The sequence below is a fragment of the Ammodytes marinus genome (assembly GCF_949987685.1).
Source record: "Ammodytes marinus genome assembly, chromosome: 12".
Classification (NCBI taxonomy): Eukaryota; Metazoa; Chordata; class Actinopteri; order Uranoscopiformes; family Ammodytidae; genus Ammodytes; species Ammodytes marinus.
In genome coordinates this window covers 18,639,748-18,658,410 of record NC_137216.1, presented here as the reverse complement: position 1 = coordinate 18,658,410, position 18,663 = coordinate 18,639,748, and the positions used below count along the sequence as shown (strand labels likewise).

The 18,663-nt window shown below is 41.5% G+C and overlaps 1 protein-coding gene across 1 annotated transcript; it reads left to right on the top strand.

Moving 5' to 3' along the window:
- The first annotated feature begins 220 nt into the window (after window positions 1-220).
- Window positions 221-12,728, top strand: rap2aa (RAP2A, member of RAS oncogene family a). Its single transcript, XM_080037505.1, has 2 exons — window positions 221-1,123; window positions 10,997-12,728. The coding sequence occupies exons 1-2, from the start codon at window positions 810-812 to the stop codon at window positions 11,232-11,234; spliced, it is 552 nt and encodes a 183-aa protein (XP_079893631.1). The 5' UTR covers window positions 221-809; the 3' UTR covers window positions 11,235-12,728.
- Window positions 12,729-18,663: the final 5,935 nt, after the last annotated feature.

Genomic DNA, 18,663 nt, shown 5'->3' with positions numbered 1-18,663 from the left:
CGAATGATGGGAATGTTAACACATGAACGGAAATTCAACCGGCGGATTTGACTGGCTCTCTGCGCGCGGCTCCCATTCAGGCTCAGGCGAGGTTTACAGAGAGCGGAGGCGGCCGTTGGACGGCTCACACATCCGTCTGAAGAGGGAGGATCCGTGCACTTTTTTATTTATGTTTGCCTCGGTACGGGAGCCGAGCGGGGACCAGCCGGTTACGCAGCGGCCGTGGGTCTCCACCCGAGAGAATGGCGGCTAGTATTGCACCGGAGAGTCGGAGACATGCCAGAGATGTTGAAAAAGAGACAAAGACACGCAAGTTATTTCATTGAGTGAGGAAACGGTTTCAGCTGGGGCTGTTTTCCCGAGGCTGACCCCTGCCCGAGACATCGCGCTTGCGGTTCATTCTAGGAGGGCTAACCCAGCGATTTTCCAGTTGTCCTGGAGCAAGTTTGTTTTTTTATGATGCAAAGATAGGGGTGAGCAAAGCAGATGACACGGCCCACACGGTCGGAGCGATAATTCCGTCCTCTCCGTGCACATTTCGCACAATTGCAAAACTCGGACGCCTGTGTAGTTGTCAGTGTCTGGCCTGCATGGGGGAATATCTACGATGAAATCCATCTTGGGGCACCGAGTCTTTGTGCTCTGCCATAGCTGAGCAGCGGCGAGCAGCAGCAGGAGGACTGTGTTATTGACAGCCCGTTCAAAATGGGACACGAATGGTGAATGTGATTCGTGCGGGGGGGGACATTTTGAATTGTTTTAAATGACGCGCGGAGACTGATACTTTATTGACTTGATTCTGATCCACGATGCGCGAGTATAAAGTGGTGGTCCTGGGCAGCGGTGGGGTCGGGAAATCCGCCCTCACTGTGCAGTTCGTCACCGGGACGTTCATCGAGAAGTACGACCCCACTATAGAGGATTTCTACCGCAAGGAGATCGAGGTGGACTCCTCGCCCTCGGTGCTGGAGATCCTTGACACCGCTGGCACCGAGCAGTTCGCTTCCATGCGGGACCTTTACATCAAAAACGGCCAAGGTTTCATACTGGTCTACAGCCTTGTCAACCAGCAAAGCTTCCAGGACATCAAGCCGATGAGGGACCAGATCATAAGAGTGAAAAGGTTGGTGAAAATGATGTCCAAATTGTTAAGTGTGTCTGTTGGATGTTATTATTTCACTCATATAGGGGCTGCTCTTATGGGCCTTGTAGTTTCAGGGTGGGCCCCATCAGGCCTGGCCTGAGAAGCTGTGCATCCTACTACTAAACAACACAGCATGCTGGTCTATCTTGGTATACCAGGTCTCATGCATATTGCCTAAATGCCCTTGCACTGCAGCCCAAGCGTCTCTAAAAGTCATCATGTGATCTCAGTATAGCGTCATCTCTTCAGTGTTTCTGCAGACTTTGTAAGGGTTTCACTCTAGAAATACGAACAGTGCTGCTCCGTCTTGTCCATCAGTGGAGCCAGCCTTCAAGTCATCATGACACACTAGACATCATAGTCTGTGATCATCTGCCAGGCTGCTGTTTTGCACCACTGACTGTCTCCACCATGATGCCAGTGTATGCTGCAACCCCCGTGAAACACCCAGCCGGGGATACCCAGGATTCAGTGCAACGGGGGCTCTGCAGACACAGACAGCTTGACTGAAGCACAGCTCAAAAACACTGTCGGGGTCATGTTTTTTTAATTAACAAAGGCTGCACAAGCTCTTTAGGAAGAGAGTGGCACAAGTGGAGCCATGAAATTGTCTGACGTCTGAGCGCCGTTACCCAGATGATCCTGATATGAGGTCACTGGGAGTGATCAGCTGATTGATAGGCTGACATTGACGAGGTTAGCTGAGGCAGTGTGTGTTTGTGTGTATGTGTTGGAGTTAGTTTACTGACATTTTATTGGTGTTTCTTCCTGCCACACCAATGTACTGTGTGAGGACACACTCACTGCTGGACATTCATGGTGACCTGCCAGTGCCACTATGTCATAAAATCCATTAAGAGCCAAAATAGACTATATAATGAATTGGTGATTCTTGCCTGTGTGTTAGCTCGGTTTGTGAAACAGCCAGGCACGGGGCTGTGCGTGCTGCAAGGGTTCATCAGTCATTGTAGAAGTCAGTAGACATGTTCAATATAGGCTTCAGAGAGACAAGGCATGCCCTAGTGAAGGGGCATATTCAAAGCAGTGCAGCTTAAAGTGCACTGTTAAGTTAACTGATACAGCTAATTACTTTAGATAATGCTGAGCATCTAGACAGTGCAGTCGTATCATGCGCTAGGGTTGTGTTTAGGTTGTGACAGCTCTGTCTGTTTCTTTTACACTCTGTAACCCCAACAATGACATTTTAGATAATCATAAAGATGTTTGTTTTTTGTTAGCTGACATCAGACTAAAGGCATCTAATTGGATTTTGGCTTTTTTTCAAGTGAACCTTATAAACAGTCCTATAAATCTGTGGCTCCGCATGAAAGAATGAGGTCAACATGTTGCCCCCATATGAGTTGAGAATGGTGAGCGGGATGCTCATTCTAGTGTGTGTGTGTGTGTGTGTGTGTGTGTGTGTGTGTGTGTGTGTGTGTGTGTGTGTGTGTGTGTGTGTGTGTGTGTGTGTGTGTGTGTGTGTGTGTGTGTGTGTGTGTGTGTGTGTGTGTGTGTGTGTGTGTGTGTGTGTGTGTGTGTTTATGTTTACATGTAAATGCATAGCCTACATGTGTGCTCTCACAGCAGATGCAGCCAGGCTGTTCTGTGATTTCACACTCAAGTCTACAGTCACAGCAGACTCATTTTCTGTAGCTGAAAAAACATTGCACTTCACATGCAACTCCTACACAATGTTTATTTCAGAGCGCTCTGCTCTTTGTGGATTCACATTTAAAGAGGACATATTACACTTCTTTTCCGGTCTTCATTTTTGGACTCCTACAGCAGCTAGACATGATTAACCGTGCAGTAAACTCTGTAGATCCTCGGGAAACTGTCCCTCTCTGTTGTGCATTTTCACCAAATTGCTTAGAACGGTCTGCATAGCTTCCTACTCCCCCTTACCCCAGTCCCCCTAGGACCACTGAGTTGTGATTAGTCACCTTCCAGAAGACAGCTTGGCAGAGCACCACAGCTCTATAAAAAACTTAGGCTACGTGTACACTGATACTGTACTCGCAACATCTTATTGTCCGATTATTGACACAGCTAGGACATTGATAACATGTTATAACATTGCACTCCTTCCCTGACTCTTCAACAGGACTGCGTCTCGTCGGACCAGTGCTGCCCTTGTACAGAGGATGTTGTTTTCCTACTATCCATGTCTTTGTGAATATGCTGTGTGTGCAGCGGCATGACCATATAGAGAAATCCGGCACACTATGACGACTGTGCCAGCGTTAGAAAAAAACCCTGAAATCTTGCGTTCAGAGCAGTGTAGAGACAACCATATCAGCCTGCAGGGCTCACGTCCAAATGCAAATACCTCATTATTTGATACTTTGGCATCATTGAACACGGCTATCCGACATTATTACAACATTTATAGGTCAGAATAGACAGAAAAGCATAATAGGTCCCCCTTTTAAGGAATCGTTGTGAAAATGTGTAGTTTTTTGCCTCCTTCTCCGGCTCAAAAAAAGGTGACAGAAATCGTTCCTGTAGCTGTGCATGCATTTTTGATGTAGAAATGGGCAAAGGTTGCTCATCCAGGTTGGCTTAGCTCGAAAGATACACTTGACAACATCAATAAACACGTGCTTGTTGGGACTTCTTCATTTACCACGTTATGCTACGCTTTAGATTTTTACATGTTATGCCATTCAAAAACGGAATACATAGCCTACCGCCTTTGACGGTCACCTGTATTTGATGCTAAAATGACATAACCTGTAAAAATATAAAGCCCAACATAATGTGATAAATAAACAAGTCCCAACAAACACACAGGGACGTTTAGTGATGTTGTAAATTTCATATTCCCCCCTTGACTTCCAGTTTTTGAGCAAATTTAACCCGGATAAGCGACCTTCGCCCATTTCTACATCAAAAATGCACGCACAGAAGAGAAATGGTTTGTGTCGCCTTTTCTTGAGCTGGAGAACGAGACAAAAAGCTTAAAAAAATAGGTAAACCCTTAACCTATTGTTTCAGTGATTCTTGAGAAGTGGGACAAAACAGGGTACAATGTTGAAAAAATACAAACCCTATGTTTAGGCAAATTAAATAACATGTATGTATCCAACATATACTAAGCTATATTGACACAACCTCCCAGCTTTTGTCCTTTTTATCAAAATGGGCTTTTAACCTTGCCCTTCCTTATTTTGTCAACACCGTCAGACACCAAAAACACAAATTAATTTTCCCTCAATTTATGCTAGACTCATGAGATGTATTATACATCTCATGAGTAGTGATCACAAATATTCACCAATGCTGACAGAGGCCACAAAAAATATTTTCAAAATGTATATGAATATAATTTTTTTTATATCGATGTTCCTCTATGTTCTTCAGTTAAACTGTGTTATAGAATTTGTACTTTAAAATGAACAGCAATCAAGATGTGTTTCAAATTTCAAAACACATTCTCATGTTAGGTGACTGGTTAGATTTTCACATATGACCAACCATTCCTCAACAACTATCAAATATCATTATGCAATATTATCAAAATAATATAAATCTGACGGAGTTGACAAAAACCCAGATGTAGTCATTTTAACCATCAATAATCAATAACAGTGATTTTATAACAGCATATTATTGGTTGAGTGTTAATTCAAGATTCACATTACAATGTGTCTTTCAATCAGACTTGCTCTAACAGACTCACACCAAATCGCCTCATTTTGTATCATCCTGTACCTTTTTAAGAATCATCCATGACAAAAGAAGATTGTGAGAGTTTCCATAAATACATTATTAGAAAAACTAAACCCTATTTCTATATTTAATATAATTATAATAACTTGAAAACCACCCAAATATTATGCCTTCACATTGAATGTCAACTCCGTTATTGGCCTGTCACCACCGTCAGACAGGAAATCTGACGGAGTTGACATCTGACTGTGTTGACATATTTAATGTTTCTTTAACAGAACAAATGGAGTTTATCTAGTAGCCATTTGGTTTTTCTGTTGATGATAGGTGCTAGTATGAACTGCTTCAGGAAAATAAAATTATCGAAACATTTCAAATAACTTCTTCAGAAATTGTAAGTCGGTGTTGACATATGGTTGTGACGCAGGACTTTCAAGATTTGGAATGTAAAATATCCTTGACTGTTCAGGTACCAGCCAAGCTGACCTCATTGAGTTGACCTCATTCACTAATTAAGCATAAATAGTGAAATGATTTTCAAACTTCTTCAGGTACCAACTTCTCACATTGAAGGATAAGCTGTTACTTTTTGGGTTTTGGACTTGTTGTGATTGTAAAAAACGAGACATTGAAAGTTGTCATTGATAATGAAAGTAATCGTTAGAATTTTCCTTTTAATATCCTCGCCTCAAGTGAGGAACATTTGCAATGTAGCAAGCAGAACTTCAGCTGCAGCAGTAACAGCTGTCTCTGTCTGACAAAAGGTCAGGCTCCTCCTGTACATTACACTTTTGTGGCTGCTTCTCTTCACTGCAGAAACACTGATAACCCGTCACGACCATATCGACATTGGCTTGGGTCAGAGGTGCCGCTGTGCGCCTCTCTTACTCTGAACCCTGTCAGCATCTATCAGTGCCCGCTGTTAGTGGCACAGACAGGCATTAGCACCGAGGCCATCAAGTGCACATGATTACTCTGTGTCTGCCAGGGACCTCATCATTCCTCACTTCAGCTGCAGTCAACTCTACAGCCAGGGATTTTGTGGATTGTGGCTTAAAAGAACATTTAGACAGCAGTGACATGGTCAGAGAGGATAGTGAAGAGGAAACCGGTGAAATGGGTTGTCATAATAAACTAATGTTTTGTCTATATATTACCACTGTATGTGTCCGTACTCCTCTCATTAGGTATGGTTTCTAAGGGTTACAGACTGTGTAGTTATTATTCCAAGGCCTTTCTTGAGCCAAGTAGTTTAAAGGATCAGAATCAATACACAGAGGAGCAGCAGTTTCCCAATACTCACATAAAGATGCTATTTCATCTGCATCTTTGTCTGTTGTGAAAACTGGGCAGAAAAACGGAGCCAAAGTTCATTGACTTCGCCTTCAAAATTATGCGTTTAAGGCCCTACGCAGTAGTTTGTTGAAGTGAAGCTGTTTGTTTCTGTTTTGGGAGTTGACTAGTGGATTCAGTCAGAGCAAATTCTATCAGAGATGTAAATAGTTAGAGAAACCCAGGTTTATTGACCACAAAAAAAAAACTTTGCATCGCATTTTGAGCAATTATAGCAACAGGTTTTGGCTATGCCGGCCTGTCAGTCTACCATTGTTTTTGTATCACAGCAACAGCTCTGCTGTAAGGTTCCCAAGAATACTCACTCTATGTAATGTACAGCTTGCTTGTTATTCAAACTCAAGCAAAACATGACCACACCACCTTCAATGGGCAAACGCAAACCACTGGGGAGCCATACGGTTTCTCAAGTGATAAGCGGTTGTTCTATATGAGAAGTCTCTTGAAAACAAAAATGAATATGCAAAGCAACAATAGATCTAACATAGCGAAATGTTCAATGCATTATTTAAAGGAGAGTCTCTCTGATGCTACAAAGTATATCCAACTATGCATCCCACTCAAACACAATTTGATAGATGGTGACAAAATGCTAATGAACAATCCGTATAGTGACTCATTAGAAACTGAAGTGTACTTTAAAGCTGTTGCCATGGATAATCATTCGTGGAGAAAAATCATGAAAACAAATGATGAAAACAGCCAGGCAACAAGCTGCCTGGACTTCTTTTCTTTTTCTTATCCTTAGAACTTTCCTTTCCCTGAAGAGTCAAATCAGGCAGATACCCAATCTCTTTTCTTTCACATGTCCTAATCCAAATATTCAGGGTTTGCAGATTTACCTGTAAGATAAAGTGAGTTTGGCATTCAGCATTGACGACAAACGGAAACAATTTACTGTACGTTGGCATTCTTAGGTGTTTTCTGAAAGCTAACCGTAGAGATCCCTCTGGCATTAGGCGGGTAAGTCTGGTGACTGGAATAATATTGTCAGTGTAATGTATCATTTTCAGACATCAGAGGAGAAGGTCAGCGTGTCACTGAGGCTATATTTTGTGGTCATAAAACGTATGAATGAGTGCTCAGAGGAAAGCTTATGCCTCCCCTTTTACCACTATTTTATTGAAAAGCAGTCTCTACAAATTTCCAATGCATTGGCACTTAGCATTTCATTTTGTTTTATGTCTTTGGCATAAATACCACACGGAGCTAAAAGTGTGACGTATTATTGCTGTAATACATCCAACCCAGGGATGACTGTTCAGTCTGTCAAGTGCAATACTCGTTTATCTTTGACTTACCTTTTTATGTTTGTCTTGGCTAATGTCTCCATCATCTGTAAATAGCATCAGATTCTAAAGAAATGGGGAAGCAGGGGATTATTTTGCACAATGTCAAGAGAATCCGAAAGACACTTTAAGAAGTAGCCTAGAAGCCCTGATATTGTCTGTCTTTTTAATTTATTCTCTCGTTCTTTTGAAAAGCAATCTGCTTGTCATGGCTTGTTTACAGAGGACTCTCCAGTTATATATTCCTGATCTAAATCTTTCTTTGCCCCGATGCTGTGCTCTCTGACTCGGCTGATTTCTCTCCGCTGACTAAACCAAAACTCCTTCTCCAAAGGGCCGTTGGGGAGAAAGCCCAGCACGCAGCCCATTTCGTCCATCATCCTGACGGTCTCCAGTCAAATCCGGAGGCTCTTGGGTCGGTCGCTGGGCTCCACTGTCTGTCAGCGCTGCCTGTGTGAATTGATGCATCATGCATTATAGATAAGGTGTGTCTGGGCGAGCTCCAATGGGTGTTTGCAGTCGGGAGTGCTCCGTTGCGGGCGCCGTTCAGCTCACAAGCTGTAGGCCAAAGCAGGACATGCTGTTTGAGCCGTCACAGAACGAGCAGAATCGGTTTTCCCTTCGTGTTTTGAGGCTCGTCTCTATACCAGGAGAGGCACTCGGTGTGTGTTGTGTGTTACAGACAAGACTTGCTACCTTGCATCAGCCTCCGTTTGGTCCAGACACGGTTTGGCCGACACCCTTTATCCGCGGCAGCCACTGCCTCACACCTTCTGGGACTGCCGGTTTCCTCCTCTGTTATTAAGGCTATATATAGACCCTCTCCTTTTGGTACCAGATGTCTTTGTGCTGCTCTTGTGTAATGACGAGGCCCACATGAGCATACATAACTTGCATATGTCAGTCTTCAAAGAAAAACTCAAAAATTACTTTATTGGACTTTACGTGGATTGGACTGCTGTTTGAAATATCCCTGACAATTGATTTCTCAAGGTTTGAGATGCAGGCAGCTTCAACAAGAACAGCAGGGTTATTTAAAGTTTTACATTTTCCTGGCAAATTATGAATAATTAGTTGCCACCCTACATCAAGTACCTTTCAGGGAGATCCCGTTTGAAACAGCATGTGATGGTAGATAATATAAGATTGTTGGCTTTCCATAGGCCTCCTTTGGATGTTTACAACAAGGGAGTTAAACCTAAACCTCCGCCTGTTGCAAAGAAAAGAGCCTCCCAAATAGCACCATTACCCCCAACTAAATGCAGAGCCCCTCCTGAGGCTTCTCCTAAATGAGTGCAGCTTTACAAGTAAAGGGCTTGCCTTTCAATCTTTTCACCCACAACTATATTTAGGATTTCTCACTCGAGGTGAGGAAGGGAATTCAAGGTTCAAGGCATCTGCCACCAATGAGATGTAGTTTCTCAGGAAAATAATGGCCTTGCTGTTTTTATTGACAAAAAGAATGCAGTGAATGGGTCCTGGGCACTCCATGCTGAATGTTACAGTTCAGAAATATGGGCTGGAATTTACCATCCAATCTGCCTCGGAGCCCGTAGAACACAGTCACACTCTTGGGACACACCAACCGAACAACCCTCCATTCTCTTAAATGCTAGTATCTTCTTCTCCGAGAATCCTGGGAACAGGACAAGATATAGCTGAGAATGACATTCTCTCTGGATAATGTATTCATGAGTAGATCAAAGTGTAAGCCTTTTTAATGCTGAAACCTGCAGACCCATGGCCTCTGAGTCTGAGAAGTGCTCGGGCTGCTCGACTCTGGAAAAGTATCCTACAGTTGCTGATTTTGCAGTCTCCAGCCTTAGCTATTTCCTTGTGTACCTGTTAACATAGGAATCAAGAATGAGGATGATTTATTTTCTGTTAATAATTTAGAGGCATGTATATTTCATTGAGTGAGGGCAGTAAATGAAAACCCCAATGATGATGGTGGGTGTTAGGGTTGGTTAGATTTGACAGTGTTGCTCAGCGTCGTCAAGAGAGACATTTAAACTATATGCAGAATCGATGTGTCCAACCGAGGGGAAGCGCTGCCTTACTAACCTCTCTAACTGATGAGGATAAAAGAAATAACAACCTGTTGTTCGCCAATTGATATGATAACACATGATCTGCTGCTATCTTTCTGATGTTTTTGATCTTTTTGGTCTCTTCTGATGTGCACTAACCACCTTCAGAGGCCACGCCCGTCATATTTTCCGGTATCAAAACCGATGAGGTGATAATGTTGGTGAAACTGCCTCAGAGGCACAGTTCCTTTTTGATAATTTTAGCGCTCTAAACTATTTCATTGAACTGACAGACTCTTCTGGCTGTCCACTAAGTAGTCCAGTTCCAGAGTGACATGTTGAGCTCCAGCTGTATGACATGGAGTTCAGAGCTCAAGGGTTTATGGGTCACTTCTTCCCCTTTCCTGGTCTCTACTGGGTCAGGCTACATACTGGTGTGCGTTTTACCGAGTGGCTTCTTGGAGGTTCAGTGGTTAGCGCCCCACACCAAGTAGGTGCCTCCCTGGTTCTTTAAGTGAAAAGCTTCCAGCCACATTCAAAGGCCATTTGTACCACACAGTAGTTTTCTTTCCATTTTAGCCTTTCACCCAGTGCAAGCCCACATTTTGCACCCAACTGAGCTTTTTTAGAAATACTTGTCGGTTTGATTTCCGAGAAGGCCTTGTTTCTTTTTTCATGTGGATGGGGGAAACTTGGCTTTTCAAAACAACTAACAAATATTGTCAATTTTTAAACCTCATCCAAATTTTCGTAGAATGGAATGTTGGCAATTGTACATTCATGGTGCCCAGAAAATGAATCCCTAGTCTTGTTATTCTGACTTCCAGCTGTTTTCAACATTGAAATTCCTTAAATTAGTTAATTTCTTCCATTTCTGTTGTAGAATGACAGTGCTTAGAAATATAGTGATGATCAAAAGCCACAAAGCTGAAGTCTATGAATTTCTGACAGCCTCTGCCACTTAACATTCAGCTTAAACGATGTCAGTCAAATCACTCAAAACAGAACCACAAAGATACTTTATATTAATTGGCATGAAACTCTTTATTCTTAATAAGTCACAGTGACATGAGATGACATTTTACTGAATGAAATGTGCCATATAAACTGCAGAGAAAAATCTAGATTACAGAATGGTACATTTTACTTGTACTATGCTACATAAACCTCGCCTTGCTAAGATATACAGTATGTAACATGTCTGAGACTTTAATGAAATTTTCTCTATCCATTTTCTGTGTTTTCTGCCTTTTGCACAATGAAAATGTAAAATTGATATTTAACGTTACTCCGTATAATCTTGGTCACATCATATCTGGAATAATGTAAAAGTTTTATTCTAAAGGGCAATTTAAAAAAATAAATTATGTGCTAATACCAAAGTGCTGGAATCATAATTGAAACTCACTTTAAATTTAAGGTTTTAACATTAAAAACACAAACACTTTATGCATTTCCTCAGCATCAGTTTGTCTTATCCTTGTGTGCATGTCTGTGTCTGTCCGCAGGTACGAGAAAGTTCCCGTGATCCTGGTTGGGAACAAGGTGGACCTGGAGAGTGAGAGGGAGGTGTCCGCCAGCGAAGGCCAGGCCCTGGCTGAGGAGTGGGGCTGCCCGTTTATGGAGACCTCGGCCAAGAGCAAAACCATGGTAGACGAACTGTTCGCCGAGATCGTTCGGCAGATGGACTACGCCGCCCAGCCGGACAAGGATGACCCCTGCTGCTCCTCTTGCAATATACAATAGCCCCAGGGGGCCTCCGAGAAAGGGCCAGGCAAAACACAAAAAAAGTCTTCTCATTAGGGGAAGCTACTTTGAGAGATACACACTTAGACACATTGCACATGCCAATGAAACAGTAAGATAAATTCATGGTTGAACCCCGATGGATTTTTAACTCTATGGAGCATAAAATCAGCAGTGACATGATTATTAATAGCGTCACGTGAGTCATGAATACATTGCGACCGAGGAATGCCAGGAGTTTGCCGCAAGAGAAATTGAAGAATGACAAAAAGGAAAATGCCCTCGCCTTACATTACCCTATTTAGTTATCTGGGTTTGGTTGTGTTATGTGGAGGAAAATCATCTGCAAACGATTATGGATCACGATCTTTACTCTTTCGATTGCCCTACAATCTGTTACAAATGAGTGAGAACATGTTTCACACAGATTTCACCAGGACTCAAGTAGCTACCGTACAAAAATCCAGTGACAGATTTTCTCTGAGATCCAGTTGTTTTAGATATTAAGAAGTGTTTGATTTATGGTTATGTACACATTTTCTCCCGGCTCCTTTTGTGCAGTGGTTGTTGGGAGTGTTTTTTTTCTACTCATCACAGGGCTGAACCAAAGAGGTGACCTGAAAGCAATTTCTTATATCTTCCATTTTACTTTTGAGTTGTTCAAAACTAAAAGGAACAGAGAGAAAATGTTGGATAAGTCGGTGTCTTTCTTGAAACATTGGTGCAGTCAACTCTTTCCTATTTTCTCCCTTTTGAGAAACAATAGTAAACATAGCGGAGTCGTTCACATATTGTGTGATGTTTTGTTTATCCTCTGTGGGAGACCGACAGCAGATCAGAGCAGAGTAATAATATAACTAACTACTTCATCCCCGACGGGATAAAGAGTTCATCTTTTCAGTGTTTGGATATCACGACAGACGATCGCTCTAAACTATTTTTCAGGAGTGGGTGACATTTTAAGTGAAGATGCCAACATTTGTCACATTTTTCTTTTTCTCCTCCGGTATCAATATGCTGGTGCTCTTTTTCTCGACATCCTGTTCCCATTCCTTTACGTGCTCAGAGTACTCAAATCCATAGTAACAAATAGTAATGAAGAAGGCGATTCTAATGAGAACAATAAATGGTAATGTACATATTTTGTATTGGAAGTGCCAGCTCCTATGAAGACACTGACTGCACACGTGTGGAATTGTCAACTGTATGCATGGCTAGTCAACAACAAAAGGACTCTTTATTGTTTGAGTTCAATATAGGCTGTGGAAATGTGCAAAACCAAACGCATACACGTCTGGATCTGGACACTGTCTCAAACTTTAAATCTATGTTGCCACGGGAACTCAGACTCTCCCCGTGTAACCATTTTCATTGTTGATTTTATATTTTTTTATGTGACCATTTACTCCTTATTCCCTCTCTGAATGGTGACACTGTTACATTTGACACCTAAACAATAAAAGTGTGTTCAACACTCGACTGAGGCTGCCAGGCTGAAATGAAGAGATTCGTTTTTTGTAACTTACTTCTTTTGTTTTGTTTTTCCTTCTTGTAATCTTACATAATAACTTAACATTGTTTTATTTTTCACATAGGCTTTACTGGCCAACAATGGGTAATCATTAAAAGTATTCTGAATTGGCTTTTAGTAGCTGCTTGTTTGCAACGTACCCATGGAAGCAAAGGCAGCCATCACTGGATTATTTTTTCACTGAATAATACTAAATATAGATAGATAGCAATAGAGATAATGAAACTCTCTTGGGGATGCAAGTCTCACTGAATCTGAAAACATACAAGTCAGAAACAGTTTGAAAACCTGTCCTGTACATGACGAGAATGTACCAGAAACACCTTGACACGGGTTGGCCTTTCTTCAACAGCTGAAAAGCAAAACAATTTATACAGGTGCATCTCAAAACATTAGAAAATTGTGGATAAGTCCATTCAAAAAGTAAACTTTTATATATTCTAGATTTATTTCATGAGGTGAAATATGTCAGGCCTTTCTTTTGTTTTAATTGAGATTATGACAGCTTGCAGCCAATGGAGTAATAAATACATTATCTCAAACTATTAGAATATTACATAAAACCAGTCCAAAAAAGGATTTATGAATCTTCTGAAAAGCATGTTTATTCTAGTTTCCTTTAACTTCATTTGTAATTAATGTACATTAGGGAAGAAAATGAACTTTTCATTGATATGCAAATGTTTTAGATGCACCTGAGCAGGAGGGGAAAGATATACACCAAGGTTACCGGGGAATAGAACCGGAGAAATTGCGATTCAATGGCATCCACGGTAACCACTTGGCTACCAAGGCGCTGTATAAATAATATTGAAATGACCTTGCATCCAACTACTTCTGTTTTATGCTTTGCTACCTGTTGCCCTTGACATCTGCTATATGGTACACCATGACCTGCTGACTATAGTGGCAGGAACTATACAGTATATCACAAACTGTCAAATGTCCCTTGAACCTTGAATTTTTCCTTCTTGTTCAGTTACCAATGTGAAAGATCTAGCAGAATTACCTACACGAGCTACTACAGCTTCAGTTGTTTTGCTGAGCAACTGTGGCACATGTCAAACATCGTATGAATTGTAGGCCATATAAATGACCATCAGAAATTCGTCATGCTGATATGTTAGCAAAGGACACACCATGGTTGCTCTCTCAGATCAGACATGTCCAGACATGCTTCTTTTCTTCCCCTTGGTGACCATGGCATGAAGTGACTATTTTCTATTCTAATCGTTTGAGTTTGAAGTAAATTAAAAAATTAATTGATCTTAGTTGGGCAAGGATAAAATGTTATACACTGTGTGCACTCCAAAGTTAGTACATGGAACACACCTGTGTTTTTACGTGTCTGGATCTTTTTGTTTCTTGCATCTCAAGCAATGGGAAATGCCCTGTCAAAAGTGTGGGCTGAAGATAAAAGACTGTTTTGTTCGCATTCAGCGACTTCAGCTCCTGTGAGGCTTTGAAAGCTCTACTTTAGCTGAGCCTCATGGGAGATGGCAACCAAATAACAGTTATTTTATCCCCATAAAAATGACAATCCACTCAAATGCAACTTTGCAGTATGATAGTAGGCACCAATTTAGCTTAGAATATGGACAGGAAACATGGATTCATCTTATCAAATGGGACGTAAAGAGACAAAATTCCTCAGAGAATTTAAAGAGGCATAGGCTAAGGAACAGATGGCGGGACGGTATGACAAAGGAGATGAACAGATTCATTATTATTTATCATGAATTATCACCAAAGTCTCAATAATATGAAAGAATCAGAAAAAAAGGATTCTGACTGCAGTAAGATTATATAACATGCAGTACTATATGCTGTACATTTTTAATACACTTTGTCTAACAGATTACCATGCTTTTATTTGAGCCATATCTTTAGAGACATGCTTTATTTTCAAAGTACTAGAGCTGATATTCCAAGTTAGGTCACATAAACTTTAGGAATAGATTGATCTTTAACGCCAATGTTTATTGGAGAATTTGAGGTGAATGCGTTTCTGAGGTATCGTAAAATAAACCAGTTTGTAGAAGAAATAGGAGAGCCTAACACACATTAGTAAAATAAGGTATGTTTATGAAATGTAATTTCATAGTCAATCCTTCAGTTTTGGGTAAAATTCATTTGGAGTTAATCCAGTTTGTCAGAGTGGGCGAGGACCCAAAAACTTAATTTGAAGATTAAATGTTTTTAGGAGATGATTGAAAAAAGACTATAGCTCCTCTATGTTTCCCATTCTCTCCTCGTTTTGCCTCTCATCTAAGTTTAGAGATTGTTTTGAAACACTAGCGCAGACAGAGTGGAAGTGGCCCGTTTGGGGAATCACTTAATAGATCAGGGAAAGCGGTGCCAGAATCTCCTCCGAGGCGCTTGTCAACATTCAGCTGCCCTTATGTAAAAAAAGCTTGTGAAAGAGCGAGCCTGTGCGGTCTGTTTGTGCTGACTTACTTGCGGTGTGTGTGAGCAGACAGGGCATTGGACCGAAGGTCTGGGTGGTGAGAGGGTCTCAGTGGGGTTCATTATGAGCCATAATCCCTATAGTGTCATCACTCACTCTTCAGCAGCATCATTTCGTGTTTGTGGTAACACATAGTCACACGCAGTTTATTGTCCTTTCTGTCCAATGAAAAGGGTTTTAATGAGAATGGATTACTGAATGCTTTTACATGAATCAGCCTAATAGTTGTGGTGGTGCAGCTTTGTCTGCTGCACTGTTTTTTTAATGCCATTTTGTGCTCTAGTTCCCCTATCCCTATGTCCTTGCAGAGTTGAAGTAAGGACTTTCAAGGAGAGCCGGGTACAGCTTGGTGTGGTTTTGAATTCTCAGCAGGGGGAACCGACTGGAAAATAAAAATAAAATCAGCTTGAAAACAACCCCCCACACCCCCCCTGAGAGACCCAGCGTAGGTGTATGAATTAAACCGGTGCTGCTGACTCATTGTTACCTGTTCTAAGCTTTGGGAAGCACACCGGCGCTCAGAGGCACAGACATTGCAGCTGTGACACAGCACACCGCGTTTGTTCCAGCTGAGATCCTCTACATCAGTGTGTGTCAAATGTCAATATGAAGGGGGGGTTGGGGGGAGGGCTGCGTGACTCATGCAACAACCAACAACAACACAACACCCCCGCCCTCATCGCGCCCACACTGCAGCACACTCCCTAGGGGTGGGAGATGGCAGTGTGTGGCAAAACGGACATGTCTGCCCTGTGAGCTTTTTACTCACTCGGTTGATGAGGCGGGGTCATCCTTATGTTCCCTAATTCCTATGTAATTCTTCTCCCATCAAAAACTAGGCCCTTTGTTCCCTCAGGCCTATACATTCTTCCAGCATATCACGGCTGGCCCTTCCATAATGCACACAATGGGTTTTTTTAGGATAATTTTTCTTATGTAATTTAATTTTTTTGGTGTATGAAATGCAGGTGAGGTTCTTCTTAATCTGATGGAACACAGGGCTAAAGGGAGCATAGACACACTCCCCATGAGGCCGAGCATAAGAACACCCTGCCAGTCCAGCAGTTTTGAGGATGAAGAAGATTCCAATGCACATACCAAACAAAGAAGTAGCCTAGCCTTTAAACTCTATAGATCTAAGTGGAGCAATACAATCTCAATGCGGTCCAGAGACGGAGGCTGGCATCTGTAGGAATGAGGCTTTTTTACCATCACGAGGGAGGAGCTGTGAAAATCAATAGGGGAAGACATGAAACAGACACAGAGAGGGAAGAATGTTCACACTGTATAACACTGTATCCTCTTTGCCTATATTGTTTCATGCCTGCGTTGTTGTTTTTTTAACACATTGCATGGGGAGTATTTATTGATTGTGCCGTATGTTAGCTGGTAGTCAGAAACACTGAAGCGAGCCGAGCTGTTATCAGCTCACACTCTGAGCCCCCCGTGAGGTTTCGTGCCTTTTTTCATCGGAAACAATGTCGATCTGCAGGAGGGGGAAGACGGAACAAACAAGAAGAGCCAGGGCCCGTCGGAAAGGCCTAATAAGTAGATGTCATGGCAACCAGATGGCAACACATGAGTTGTCAATTTCACAGTCTAATTTGCAGCTTAAACAGAGGAGAGTGTGTGTGTGGGGGATGATCTGTGCAAACAAGAGAAAAAAAAATCCTCTGCTGGATACATGTGTTTATGTCATAAATCCATGTTACTAGAATCAGCAACAGGCTTCGAGAGGTGACTTCAACCAAAGCACACAAAAATTCACATGTTCTCACTAATCACTGCGGTGTCAAGTTTTTTCTTCAAATATGTCTGATGGTTATTGTGAGGAAAAACCTGGACGTCCAGCAGAAGGTATAAAATCCATGCTTTATTACCGAAGGCTTACCTTATGTTGATGCTCTGACGGTGTTGTTGTAATTACTCAGAATTCCTGGGGGCAACAGAAGTAACGCGCTATAGCTGTAAGTTATTATCTGTAATTATGAATGACTCTTCTTGTGATCCCTTGTGTTTTTCTCATGTTTGGATAAGCACTAATGCAGAGCGGTATTATATGTTGTTATTTAAACAGATAAGGCGAAAGGAGCCAAAACTGCATTCCCTGGAGCATTGCTTCACTAAATTCAAGCAAGCCAAGAAAAACCTGCTGATTTTAGATTATTGAGGCTGGGACCACAGCCATCACTGAAGCCTCCTGCATCAATTGTGCTTTTGGTGAAATGTTGTCATAAGGAGAACTATTCGCTCCTCCACGTACCTTCAAGGTAGGTGAAGTAGTGCCAGAAATTCCTACTTTGTTTATCCCAGTTACTCAGTTTTCCTACCTGATTAGCCTAAAAGGGTTGTTTTTTTAGAAAATGTGTTTTTCAAAATTTTCTAAAAAAACAACACTTCAGGGGACGGAGATCAGTTCTTCTCACAGACTCCAGAAACTAAATTGAAACCATCTGTCACTATTTTGTAGTCCTCTGAAATTACAAATCAAGATACTAATACTAATTACATGGATTAATACAACAGCTGAAGGATTTGGTGTATTTCTATAATGTAGGGGGAAAGACGAAATACTCCCACAGTGAATATTTATTTGTTTATTTTTGTAAATTACGTTGTACATAATAAGGCAACATGGTGAAGCAGTGACTGGATCAACATAATATGACTGTTTTCTTCTGACTGAAACATAAATAAAAATAATTATAATGCCAAAGATACAAATAACAATTCATAAACATTCCCAAATAGAGTACATACATCGGAACAAAATCTTCTTTTATAGGAATGTAATAAGTAAGGCAGAGACCGTCCAAAGTGTGTTTTCCTGGGGAAATTATTTCTAGGCTAACTTATTCCAACCCAAATGATGCAGTAATGAAATCAGTGTAATCCCACCACTGCCTGTCTACATTGGGTATAAAGGCGGGGATAGAGCTGGTGATGAGGCTCACCCCCTGCTGGTTTTCCTTCTACTGCGGAGGCGGAGGTCGCACCAGGAGCTCTGAGAGAGGTTCTGAAAGCCTCATTCCTGAGCCCGACATGGTCTCTCTTTATGTACAAAACACATCCCCTCCCTCTCTGCTTGATCAGCTGTAACAACTCCCCACCTGCTTCCAACCCAACTTTCAGGCATTTCAGAGTTGCCAAACACTGGTAAAAGACAGCAGGACGTCTAATGTCTCAGGACAGGATTTTTTGATGAAGCTGCTGAATATAATGATGAAAAGTATAGAAAAACAAATCTAATTGAGATCAACAGAATGTTTGATAATTTAATTAGAAGGAATTTACACAATAGGGACATATTATAAAAGCATATTAACTGTAGGCTTCAAATGTCTTAGAAGTCATTTTGATGTGACTGTGACATAACATTTTAATTATTCAGTTACGCATATTGTGCTTGTGTTTTGGGGTGTTTAGTGTTT